Here is a 13012-nt window from a genome sequence, read left to right as displayed (position 1 = left end):
AAAATAATTTGAGAATTATGTTAGAAAATTCTTATATTTTAAGTTAATATCTATTTTCTTTAGCAGTTCACTGTTAGTGAACATTTTTTCTTAGGGTAGGAAAAGGCTTATTGAAAAGATATGAAAACTTATAAATCAGATATTTTAGAACAGTGTACTTTTGTCTTAGAGCTTTGTAGATGTATTAAAAGTGCAAACATCATTTCATTTAAGGCAGCACAAGGAAATTAAGAGCTTAATTCAGTTTAAGTGGGAAACTTGAGAGGTGCCCTCATTACCTTTACCCATTTTACATTGCATAGTGTGTATGACTAAAACTTCCCAGCACATAGTTTTTCAAAATTATCTACTTGTGTGCATACATGTAACTTATATTTAATTTAATAAATGCATATCTTCATACTTCCAGGAACTATTAAGTTACACAGATGAAATAATTATTTGTCACATACCTGAAATCAGCTGTTATTTACCCTCGTGAATTCATAGCTGTTTTGTTCATGAAGTCTAAAGATATGAATGTTTTTTGGTTTTGTTTTTTTTTTAAATCAGGGTGGCCTAGGTTCATATATACACATCAAAGTCCTTTTTTACACATTGACTAAACATGGGGAAGTCCTCCATAGTTCATTTGACATCGTATCATGGGGCAAAATAATATAGAAATCAGAATTTTGAGTTCTAGTATTTGCTCTCTGGATCCCTCATTAACTTATATGGTATACATTTTTTATAGCACATGATTTGGGAGTTACACTTTGTGACATGGATGAATCTGCACTGACCCTTGGCGCCATAGATGTTTCTTATTTGCCAAATTCATCTGAATACAGTATTGGTCGATGTAAGCATGCAAGCGAGGAATGGGTAAGTTTAAGATACAGGTTAAAAGCATTCAGCCTAGGGGGCTTCCCTGGTGGCGCAGTGGTTGCGCGTCCGCCTGCCGATGCAGGGGAACCGGGTTCGCGCCCCGGTCTGGGAGGATCCCACGTGCCGCGGAGCGGCTGGGCCCGTGGGCCGTGGCCGCTGGGCCTGCGCGTCCGGAGCCTGTGCCCCGCGACGGGAGAGGCCACAGCAGAGGGAGGCCCGCATACCACAAAAAAAAAGGCCCGTGGGCCGTGGCCGCTGGGCCTGCGCGTCCGGAGCCTGTGCTCCGCAACGGGAGAGGCCACAGCAGACGGAGGCCCGCATACCCAAAAAAAAAAAAAAAAAAAAGCATTCAGCCTAAAGATGTTCATTTCAGTGTGTATGAAGGTGGAAACACTGGAAGCAACATAAATTCAAATAGAGGTTAATAGCTACAGAAACTACCTCCAGCTGTTAGAAGATTTGTTTATGAAGTCTAATATTTAAAAATTCTTATGGTATTATGTTATTGGGAAGAGAAAATTGGGTAGGAAATTTAAGTACAGTGATTATGTTAAAAAGCAAAACAGTTTTGCATAGGGAAAAAAACCTATTAGTTGTTTTGGGTGGTGTAATTATAAAGAGATTTTTTTTTTCTTTTCATGTCTGTTTTCTTTAATTACATTTCACAAGTGTGAATTTTGTAATGGAAATAAACTTTATTTCAAAAATTGAAAATAAGAGATTTTAGTATGAATCTCAATCCAAAGGGCATGCTTTTTTTTTTTGTATTGTTTTCCCTATGTCAATATAACATGGCATGTTTTAAATGTTTCCTGAACACTATCTGCTTTAGATAAAAAATGATGTTGAAGTTTTGGGTGGTTTTTTGGTTTATTTTTGAGAATGTGACATCAGCGGGATTTGAGCAACTGAAGAACTCAAAGTTAAGAGAAAATTATTTAAAACAGAAGAGCAGAGTTTGACCCTAATTGGATAGTATGGCTATAATTTCAATGCCAGACTTTAAACTCTCTTGTTAGGCTAAAGGAATATTATATAAGTTTACCTTGTTTTTCATTTAAAGTAAAATATCTTAAGCCATATTATAACAACTTCTTTACTCTCTAAGTAAGGCCTTTGTCGTTCTTTTGTGGGAGTGTGTGCTTTCAGAGGGAGGCGAGGTGAATTGTTAGCATAGGGCTCCAGGAGTCTGACTTTATTCCTTCTTCTACTGTCAGAAGGCTATCTGACCTTTTATAACTTAGTTTTTAAACCTTTGAATACTGCTTTGAGTGTTGCCAGCTATTGCTATTCTTAGGTGGTCAGTTTTTGCTTATGTTCCAAGTGTTGGTCATAGAGGGAGCACCTTGAATGAAAAATCACTCTGAGAAACACATGCCACCAAAAAGAAAATATGTCAGAAGTTTCTCTTCTATCTGAAATAGCTTAGAGATCAAGTGGACAAGTATAATTTTCTTGTCATTCACACACTATTTTTCCTTAATATTTATTAGGGTGAGTGTGGTTTCAGACCTACTGTCTTCAGATCTGCAACCTTGAAGTGGAAAGAAAGCCTAATGAGCCGGAAAAGGCCCTTTGTAGGAAGATGTTGTTATTCCTGTACTCCCCAGAGCTGGGTAAGAATGCTACCTTTAATACCTTTGTTGACCTTTAATGAACAGAGTGAAATACGTGACATAGATTTCCAAGTTTGTGTGAATTTTATTATTGTGTAGTCTTAATGGACTTAGTGCATTTTTAGAACTTAGGTCCATCTTTATAAACCAAATATTCCAAGTAAAGATGTTGACTCAGTTTTTCTTTCCATTCATTTATTCAGTGAATATTGGTCTAATAGTTGATGCAAGGCTATATTTTGTTTTGTTTTTTCATTTTAGTATGACCTTAGAGGGAGAGTAGATCTTAACTTTAAGATAACCCTTCCAAAGAGTTGGTGGGAACCTTCATGTAACTTCAAGATGTTGAAATTTAGCGCTGAAAGTTAAAACCCTAGCAAGATGAACGAGAGAGAGAGAGAGAGAGAGAGAGAGCGCGCGCGAGCGCACACACATGAGCGTGAGCAGGACAGAATAAGAAATTAAAACGGTGGCTTTGCCCTTTTGCTAAGTGTCTGTTCCTGCGGTGGAGGGGTGAGGGGGTCTCGGTTGACCTTGTGGTAGTGAAGGATGGTCACTAGAATGTTACGATGAAGATTTAAGAACGAGTGTGCATGGGCTTGTTGTTCGTATTTGATGAAAAAACAAGCCATGCAAAATCTTCCGCATTAGAGTGTAGTGTTTGAGAAGAGTCGGTTGGATGAGAAGTATGCTTCTGAGTGCACTTTGCCAGAGGGATGAGTTAGCACAGGAATGTAGACTCTAATGTGGCTGTGTTCTAAGGCAGTAGAGTTACCTTTTAAAACGTATACCTGGACGGTAAGCACTCTCTGGGATGGGCCAGTTACCAGGACATTTAAGTGCCATTTATTAACCCTGCAATTTATAGAAGTTGCTTATAACCTGTGTGAATAGCTAACAGTGCTGTGAGAATTTTCCACTCAGGGTTGGCTTGGCAGAAAGTCTTGTATAAGGAAATTACTAATCTGAGAGAGATTTGTGTGATACCCAAGCAGTTTATGTTAAATATTCAGGACTGCCCAAGAATATCTTGATAGAAATATTGTTCCTCTTAACTCACAAGTGCCTTGTTGCAAGAATATGGTGGAGGTGAAGACCATGGACATTTCTAGTCTAGGAGTAAGGCCAGTTCAGATTAATAGGCCAGTAGAAATAAAGATTTAAATAGATCATGTGGCTTTTCTTTTTAGATCTGGCATCTCATCTAATTCTAATTTTGAATGCTTAAGATCAAAACAATACCTTAACTCTAATGTGTTCTGCAGTCAGAAGAGAGTGTAAGAAATTATTTGGTGGTGGTGATGATCTGGGGTGGGGATAGGTGAGTAGTATAACAGATAATTGATTTTTGCCTACATAGAGTACCTGATAGAGCTAAACTTGATCTTCTATTCTTCCATGGCATGTTTGTCTAAAATAATTTTTGTTTGACCGTATTTTTGTAGTAATTTTTTGACAGTTGCTACCTTTTCTATGAAATCCTATTTTCCTTTTCTCTAAGGAGATATCACTTAAGTATTTTGACGTCTTTTGTTGAGGGTACATTAGGCTTTTTCAGCATTTATTTGTGGAAAGTTTACCTTTTTGCCCACATTGTTAAAGTTATGGCCTTTCTCTTTTTAGCAGAGCTATTTCTGGATTATCTTTCAAGATTACCTGTAAAGAGGGTGACCTTTAGCCATATGTTTTCTCATTAAGTAGACAGGCATTTTAGGGGAATAGAAAGACCACATTCTTTGAAGCAAGATCTGGGATTGAATCCTAAACTTCTGCAAGCCTCAGTTTTCCTGTCTATAAAATGGGGATAATAATTCTTATGTGTCAGGATTATTGGGAGATTTAGTAATCTCACAATAACTACATGGTACTTAGCATAGTATTTTTGTATTTTGAAAACACTGAAATCTCCAGTATTCCTGTCAATGACTTAAGCCATCTCTGGCTTTAACTCTTTTTGGTTGGGGGTGGGGAGTAGGGCAGGAAAGTGAGAGGCAGTATTTCCTTTGCAAGGTGCTGAGGATTAGTTTTGAGTTTGTGACCTTCTTTGAAGGCTAAAAAGTAGTTTTCAATAAAACATTTTTCTTCATCTCAGAGTTTTGAAGCAATGCCTTACTTTATGCTTGAATTATAAAAGTCCTCAAGAACTAATAATGTGAGTCCTTCACCAGCAATGCAGTCGAATATTTATGTCTATGTTTATTTTGTTTTATGTAGGATAAATTTTTCAACCCCAGCATCCCATCTTTGGGTTTGCGGAATGTTATTTATATCAATGAAACTCACACAAGGTAAAAAGACATTTCTTATACTTCTAATGCATGTCAAGAGAAAAATTCCATAATAACCAGTTAACACACTTTAAGATGAATCTCTTTATTTATTTTTTTTTACAGTTAATAAGATATTAACTTCTGACACAAAAGGCTTTATCTAAAAATTGGAACCTGAGAAGACCTATTGCTATTTCCTACTGTAATTATATAATATTTTCATGAGCATGTAGATATCACTTCTGGCTTTCTTTACCTAATTCAGATATTGATGTTGCAGCTGAAATGTGCCAAAATGTGACAGACATTTGTGTGAGGAGAGGTGTAGGTTTGAATGTCTTATGATCTATTATTATTTTATACCTCAAAGAAAGTGTAACTTTTTGAAATCTGCCTAATCTACAGAGTTTTGGAAGATATTTTTCTCTATTGAACAGATGTTCTTTGATTTATTATTAGCTTAAGACTTTTCTTAGAATTCTCACTTCCAAATTCCAGGCATATGGGGATGGGCTGTTAGGCGTCAGAGTAGGAGAAAAGAGGCTTTTGTTCTAAGTGAATTTAGGCTAGGGGATAAGGAAGGAGGGGGAATGTCTGCGAGACAAGAGAGAAACGGCAGCCAAAAATGCTGCCAGTCCTTATAATTCTAAGAGTAAATTCCTGGAGTAGGTAAGTAGTAGGCTCAGGTGATGAGAAATAACACGAAATTCCATTAAAAAACTGATCCAAGAAGTCAAATACTTAAATTTTAAGCCTTTCTGATTTTACTACTCATATTTTGATGATGATGTTGTAAGTGAGCATAATACTTGCATATATATTAATTTCTTTTTTAAATAGAACTAAAGTCAAGGGATGTGTTTTTTCCAATTTCCATGTTACCCTTTCTTCTCTCTCTCTCCTGCTCTCAAGTTTAAAGGAAAGAGGAGGAATATTTTTTCCCTTTGGTTGACATGATTAAGATCCTAAGCAAAAGGATCCCATTGAGTCTTTTCTTTATGTAAGTAGATATTTTACATACAAAACCGAGGAGTTCATTTGTGGTCCTCAGTTGGAGGCAGTTAAGAAAAAAAAACATATGAGATACACATACACACACACACACTTTTTAGCATATGTTGTATTGACCAGGCAGTGTGGAACTATTCAGTGTAATAAGCTACCTATGCAAGTGAGTTGGCTATTTAGCTCTTCTGTGTGTTGCATGAAGCATAGCCTAAACATTTTTACACACACACACACACACACACACACACTGCTTTCAGTCCATTGTGAAGGGATTTCATCAAGAGTTTGGACTTTGTACATTCCAGTAACAATTTTGAAAACGTTCACTGATAGAAGAGTTTAGAATTAAACACTTAACATATTGGGCTAAGTTTTCAGAGAAATGAGACAAAGGAAAGGAGGAAGAAAAAGAATGTCAGGAAGGAGAGATGAAGGAACATGTGATTCATAAACATTTCTCCCTCAAATTGCTTTTCCTCAATTGAAGGCTTTTTGGATCTTTCCAGAATTAATTTATAATTGAAATCTTCTACTGTCTATATGCATATCATTATGGAGGAAATGATAATGAGGCATTATATAATCATTACAAATGGTTTCAAATCATCACATAATGAAAGTTTGTAGCATTCTTATTCTAGATCCCTGTCCTTAACCCCCATCCAGATAACACATAGTCACTGTCACTGATGGGAGTATGTCCTGTTCCTTAGGTATGCTGAATGTGTTTTTAAAAAAAGCCAAAAAAAAAAAAAGAAAAGCCACCCAAACAGTAAGAACTTCTGGCTTCATAAGCCCAGAGTACAAATATTCAGACCACTGTCTAGTTTCCTTGACTTCTCTCAACTGATCAGCTTTGTCAATTCAATTTGACAGTCAGTGATCACCTTAGAAGAATTACTATAATGACAACAAAAAAAATTAGCCCTTCATGGTAGGAAACGACTCCCAAATTATTTTTTATGGCCTGTAGCCATAAAAAATACGGGCCATATTTTTTATGGCCCGTAGCCACAAGCTATATAACTTATATATAAAGCATTCAACATATTTGGTTTTTCAAATGGTATTAAAGTAAGATGCTTTTATTTCTTTTGTTTTTATATTTGGATTATTAGTTTGTGGAGTAACACTATTCAAGCATTAATACATAAATTCCAAGTTTAAGTTTTAGCTGAGAGTACATGAAGGAAATTAGAAATAAAACTGTCTGCCTAGCATCCTGAACTACTTACTAAGGAGAATTTGCTACAGGAGAACCCTAAATCTCTGGAATAGATGAAATGAGGATTTGTATTTACGGGAGGGGAACCTGTATAGTTTAAGCAACTTGCTTTAGGTATTCCTAGAGCACTTCTCTGCTAAATCATTTTCATGTTGCAGGCACCGAGGATGGCTGGCAAGACGTCTTTCTTATGTGCTTTTCGTTCAAGAGCGAGATGTCCATAAAGGCATGTTTGCCACCAACGTGACTGAAAACGTACTGAACAGCAGTAGGTAAGGGTGGGACGCTGCTGTAGAGGGGAAATGTAGGGATGGGCAGTGGGCGTGGGGAAGTCATTTCCTTAATCAACCTTTCGTTTCTCTGGGACTCTGTCTCAGGAGGTGTTTGTGTTTCCGAATGTTCAATGTTCAAGCTCCAGAAGAAAGCAAGGAAAGGCAAGAGAACAGATGGTTTTGGTGCCATGTGGGAATAGCAGTCTTGTTTTATGCATTAATAATTGAATGGGCTTCTAATAAATGAAAGGCAAGTTGGAGTTCAGATATGCACGTATTTCCAGAGTTCTCTGTTAAGTGTTCTGTAATATGAATGTTTGGGACAATGCATTTCCTATTTTATAGCCAGAAGAGAAGCGAGTTTGATATTTCTGTCAAATAATTGTTAAGTACCAGGCACAAATTCTTGTATTAGAAAGTCATTAGAAATTTTAAGAGAATGAGATAACTGTCCTTGCCCTCAGAGGATCTTGCTTAAAAATGGGAGAGACTGACTTGAACTCAGAAGGATTGGGGAGATCGTTATGAAGCTCAGCCATTAGACTGTGGGAGTTTGGGTGAAGGTTAGTTTCTATTCCACCTCATTTTTGTGGCCCATATTGGACACCTACCTGAATTTGGGAAGCTGGAGACCAGAGTGGATTGAAAGATGCTTAGAAATGCAAGCCCAGTGGTATGGTTGTTAAGGGCTGAACAGTAGGGGCACGTAGTAGGTACTTTTATATTTATTGAATAAATGAGTGAATAGTTGATAACGGAGATATAATAATTCCATGAATTACTTGTGAAAACATTCCTGGCTGTATTGAAATAAATGCTATTCATGGAATAGACTTAGGGATGGTGATAAGTGTCATGTGGAATTGATCTTGTTGTAGGAACGAATAATGGGGCTCTGTGGAGTTTTGCTGTACACTAGTCTAAAATCAGCAACAGTGTGAGAAAAAAACAATTATTTGAAACTCCCTTGGATTATTATATATTCTGTTTTCTAGGTAAAGCCCCTCAAGTATGTTTCATTCCATCCAGATATTTTGAGTAATAACTAGGATGTTAGAAGTGATTTAAGGAGGTTTAAACCTCATTCGTTCTTCCCTAAGTCATGTGGAAGATTTACAAGACTGGGTTAAACCTTCCCTTTTACCTTACTGCTTACTGGTCTGTGCTGTTTAAATCTAGAGCTGTGCCTTTTTAAAATTACTGGTTTGATTTGGAAAATACTTGTAAATATTTATGTCCACTTTGATCCCTCCTAGAGAGTTTTACAAATAAGCCACAATGTAAGTGAATAATAAGTTTGGTCTTCAAAAGAAAAATCACATATTACTTTGGCAGTGGGCTTGGGATACCTCTGAATTATATGCCTAAAGGGATAATCTTCCTTTTCTTCCTTTCTGCCAGAGTGTAACTTTGTGTCCCTCACAGCATAACTGGAACATTCAAATTCACATAGGTGCTACCCAGTGAATTTGAATTAAATTTTCAAATCTGCCTTCCAGCTTCCTCAGGAATTCATTGATTTAGGAATATAATATCCTTAATATTTAATAGACAGCCAAGGAAAGCACTTCGAGCTTGAGCTTATTCTCTTGTGTTATCACATAAAAGAGAAAGTATATTTTGTTTTGTGATTTATATCTGTAGTTTAGAAAATAATACAGAATGTAGCATAGAGCCAGTTACATTGTCTGTCTTTCCATTTTGAAATCAGGGTACAAGAGGCAATTGCAGAAGTGGCTGCTGAATTAAACCCTGATGGTTCTGCTCAGCAGCAATCAAAAGCTGTCAATAAAGTGAAAAAGAAAGCCAGAAAGATCCTTCAAGAAATGGTTGCCACTGTCTCACCGGCACTGATCAGGTATAAAAGGCAAAGCAGAAAACTTTCAGCAAGAGTCATCCTGTTTTGAGCAGATAGGACTGAACCGTTGGACTTTCCTAGCACAATGCTCTTGGTCCAAAAGAGGTTTTACCATATTCTGATGTTAAAAACCAACTCCTCTTTTTATTCTTATTTAACTGTCATGAGAGGTAGCACTTGGGAGGCTTCAAGGTACCTTAATCTCTGTCAACTGTTAGCAGCCATTGTATTACTGCTGACATCTTCTAGACTAGTTGTGAGCTGGGTTTCACACGCCCATGTCTTTTTGTTTTCTTTCAGTTTTGTTGAGATATAACTGACATACAGCACTGTATAAATTGAAGGTGTACAGCATAATGATTTGACTTACATATGTCATGAAATGATTACCACAGTGAGTTTACTGAACATTCATCATCTCATAGATACAAAATTAAAGATACAGAATGAAATTTTTTTTCCTTGTGGTGAGAACTCTTAGGATTTACTCTTAACAATTTTCATATATAACATACAGCAGCGTTAATTATATTTATTGTGTTGTACGTTACATCCCTAGCACTTATTTATCTTATAACTGGAAGTCTGTATCTTTTGACTACCTTCATCCAATTCCCCCTCCCCCCACCACCCCTGGTAACCACAAATCTGATCTCTTTTTCTGAGTTTGTTTGTTTTGGAAGTATAATTGATCTACAACACTATGTTAGTTGCCGTTATATGACATAGTGATTCAATATTTCTGTACATTTCAAAATGATCACCACTATAAGTTTAGTTATGATCTGTCAACATACAAAGATATTACAGTTATGAACTGTATTCCCCACACTACATTTCATATTTGTGACTCATTTATTTTACAACTGAAGTTTGTACCTCTTAATCTCCCTCACCTATTTCTTACATCCCCACCTGCCTCTCCTCTAGCAACCACCTGTTTTTTTCTGGATCTATAACTCTGTTTTATTATGTTGTTTTGATTTTTAGATTCCACACATAACTGAAATCATACAGTATTTGTCTTTCTCTGTCTGACTTTTTTCACTTAGCATACTGTCCTCTAGGTCCACCCATGTTGTCACAAATGGCAAACTTTCATTCTTTTTTTATGGCTGAGTGATATTCCATTGTGTGTTTTGGGGTGTATGTGTGTACATAACACATCTTCCTAATCCATTCCTCTGTTGATGGGCACTTAGGTTGCTTCCATATCTTAGCTATTATAAATAATGCTGCAGTGAACATAGGGGTGCATATATGGCTTCTAATTAGTGTTTTCATTTTCTTCAGATAAATACCCAGGAGTGGAATTGTTACATTATATGGTAGTTGTATTTTTAATTTTTTGAGGAATCTCCATATTGTTTTCCATAGTGGCTACGCCAGTGTACATTCCCACCAACAATGTACAAGGGTTCCCTTTCCTCTACATTCTCCCCAACACTTGTTATTTGTTGTCTTTTTGATAATAGCCATTCTGACAGGGGTAAGGTCATATCTCATTGTGGGGTTTTTTTTGAATTTTATTTTATTTATTTTTTATACAGCAGGTTCTTATAGTTATCTATTTTATACATGTTAGTGTATACCTGTCAATCCCAATCTCCCGATTCATCCCACCACCCCCCCCCAGTTACTTTCCCCCCTTGATGTCCATACGTTTGTTCTCTACATCTGTGTCTCAGTTTCTGCCCTGCAGACGGGTTCATCTGTACCGTTTTTCTAGGTTCCACATATATGCCTTAATATAAGATATTTGTTTTTCTCTTTCTGACTTACTTCACTCTGTATGACAGTCTCTAGTTCCATCCACGTCTCTACAAATGACCCAGTTTCATTCCTTTTTATGGCTGAGTAATATTCCATTATATATATGTACCACATCTTCTTTATCCATTCGTCTGTCGATGGGCATTTAGGTTGCTTCCATTTCCTGGCTACTGTAAATAGTGCTGCAATTAACATTGGGGTGCATGTGTCTTTTTGAATTATGGTTTTCTCTGGGTATATGCCCAGTAGTGGGATTGCTGTGTTATATGGCATACTGTTCTCCATAGTGTCATATGGCATACTGTTCTCCATAGTGGCTGTATCAATTTACATTCCCACCAACAGTGCAAGAGGGTTCCCTTTTCTCCACACCCTCTCCAGCATTTGTTGTTTGTAGATTTTCTGATGATGCCCATTCTAACTAGTGTAAGGTGATACCTCATTGTAGTTTTGATTTGCATTTCTCTAATAATTAGTGATGTTGGCCAGCTTTTCATGTGATTCTTGCCCATCTGTATGTTCTCTTTGGAGAAATGTCTATTTAGGTTGTCTGCCCATTTTTGGATTGGGTTTTTTTTTTTTTTTAGTATTGAGCTGCATGAGCTGTTTATATATTTTGAAGATTAATCCTTTGTCCGTTGATTTGTTTGCAAATATTTTCTCCCATTCTGAGGGTTGTCTTTTCGTGTTGTTTGTAGTTTCCTTTGCTTTGCAAAACGTTTTAAGTTTCATTAGGTCCCATTTGTTTATTTTTGTTTTTATTTCCATTTCTCTAGGAGGTGGGTCAAAAACGATCTCGCTGTGATATATGTCAGAGTGTTCTGCCTATGCTTTCCTCTAAGACTTGCATAGTATCTGGCCTTACATTTAGGTCTTTAATTCATTTTAAGTTTATTTTTGTGTATGGTGTTAGGGAGTGCTCTAATTTCATTCTTTTACATGTAGCTCTCCAGTTTTCCCGGCACCATTTATTGAAAAGGCTGTCTTTGCTCCATTGTATATTCTTGCCTCCTTTATCAAAACTAAGGTGACCATAGATGCGTGAGTTTACCTCTGGGCTTTCTATCCTGTTCCATTGATCTATATTTCTATTTTGGGGCCACTATCATACTGTCTTGATTACTGTAGGCTTGTAGTATAGTCTGAAGTCCAAGCCTGATTCCTCCAGCTCTGTTTTTCGTTCTCAAGATTGCTTTCGCTATTCAGAGTCTTTTGTGCTTCCATACAAATTGTGAATTTTTTTGTTCTAGTTCTCTGAAAAATTCCATTGCTAGTTTGATAGGGATTGCATTGAAGCTGTAGATTGCTTTGGATAGAACAGTCATTTTTACAATGTTGATTCTTCCAATCTAAGAGCATGGTATACCTCTCCATCTGTTTGTATCGTCTTTAATTTCTTTCACAGTGTCTCATAGTTTTCTGCATACAGGTCTTTTGTCTCCTTAGGTAGGTTTAGTCCTAGGTATTTTATTCTTTTTCTTGCAATGATAAATGGGAGTGTTTTCTTAATTTCACTCTCAGATTTTTCATCATTAGTGTATAGGAATGCCAGAGATTTCTGTGCATTAATTTTGTATCTGGATACTTCACCAAGTTCATTGATTAGCTCTAGTAGTTTTCGGGTGGCATCTTTAGGATTATCTATGTAGAGTATCATGTCACCTGTGGACAGTGACAGTTTTATTTCTTCTTTTCCGATTTGGATTCCTTTTATTTCTTTTTCATCTCTGATTGCTGTGGCTAAAACTTCCAAAACTAGGTTGAATAACAGTGGTGAGAATGGGCAACCTTGTCGTGTTCCTGATCTTAGGGGAAATGATTTCACTTTTTCACCATGGAGAACGATGTTGGCTGTGGGTTTGTCATATATGGCCTTTATTATGTTGAGGTAAGTTCCCTCTATGCCTATTTTCTGGAGGGTTTTTGTCATACATGGGTGTTGAATTTTGTCACAAGCTTTTTCTGCATCTATTGAGATGATCATATGGTTTTTATCCTTCAATTTGTTAATACTGGTGTATCACATTGATTGATATGCGTATGTTGAAGAATCCCTGCATTCCTGGGATAAACCCCACTTGATCATGGTGTATGATCCTTTTAATGTACTGTTGGATTCT

The 13012-nt window shown here is 36.7% G+C and overlaps 1 protein-coding gene across 7 annotated transcripts in view; it reads left to right on the top strand.

Moving 5' to 3' along the window:
- The window catches only part of GPAM (glycerol-3-phosphate acyltransferase, mitochondrial), a 38743-nt gene that overhangs the window by 1226 nt on the left and 24505 nt on the right, over window positions 1–13012 (top strand). For all 7 annotated transcript variants that reach the window (XR_008616122.1, XR_008616123.1, XM_055080951.1 and 4 more), the window contains 5 exons: window positions 737–867; window positions 2364–2486; window positions 4701–4774; window positions 7148–7261; window positions 8973–9119. Coding sequence is in view for 5 of the 7 variants with exons in the window: in XM_055080951.1 (XP_054936926.1) it covers window positions 737–867; window positions 2364–2486; window positions 4701–4774; window positions 7148–7261; window positions 8973–9119 (589 nt within the window). In the remaining 2 variants the exon portion in view is untranslated. The remainder of the gene's footprint in view (window positions 1–736; window positions 868–2363; window positions 2487–4700; window positions 4775–7147; window positions 7262–8972; window positions 9120–13012) is intronic.

The sequence above is a fragment of the Physeter macrocephalus genome, chromosome 20, assembly GCF_002837175.3.
Source record: "Physeter macrocephalus isolate SW-GA chromosome 20, ASM283717v5, whole genome shotgun sequence".
NCBI classification, from domain to species: domain Eukaryota; kingdom Metazoa; phylum Chordata; class Mammalia; order Artiodactyla; family Physeteridae; genus Physeter; species Physeter macrocephalus.
The sequence above is the reverse complement of the archived record's forward strand: the minus strand, read 5'-3'. Positions and strand labels throughout refer to the sequence as shown.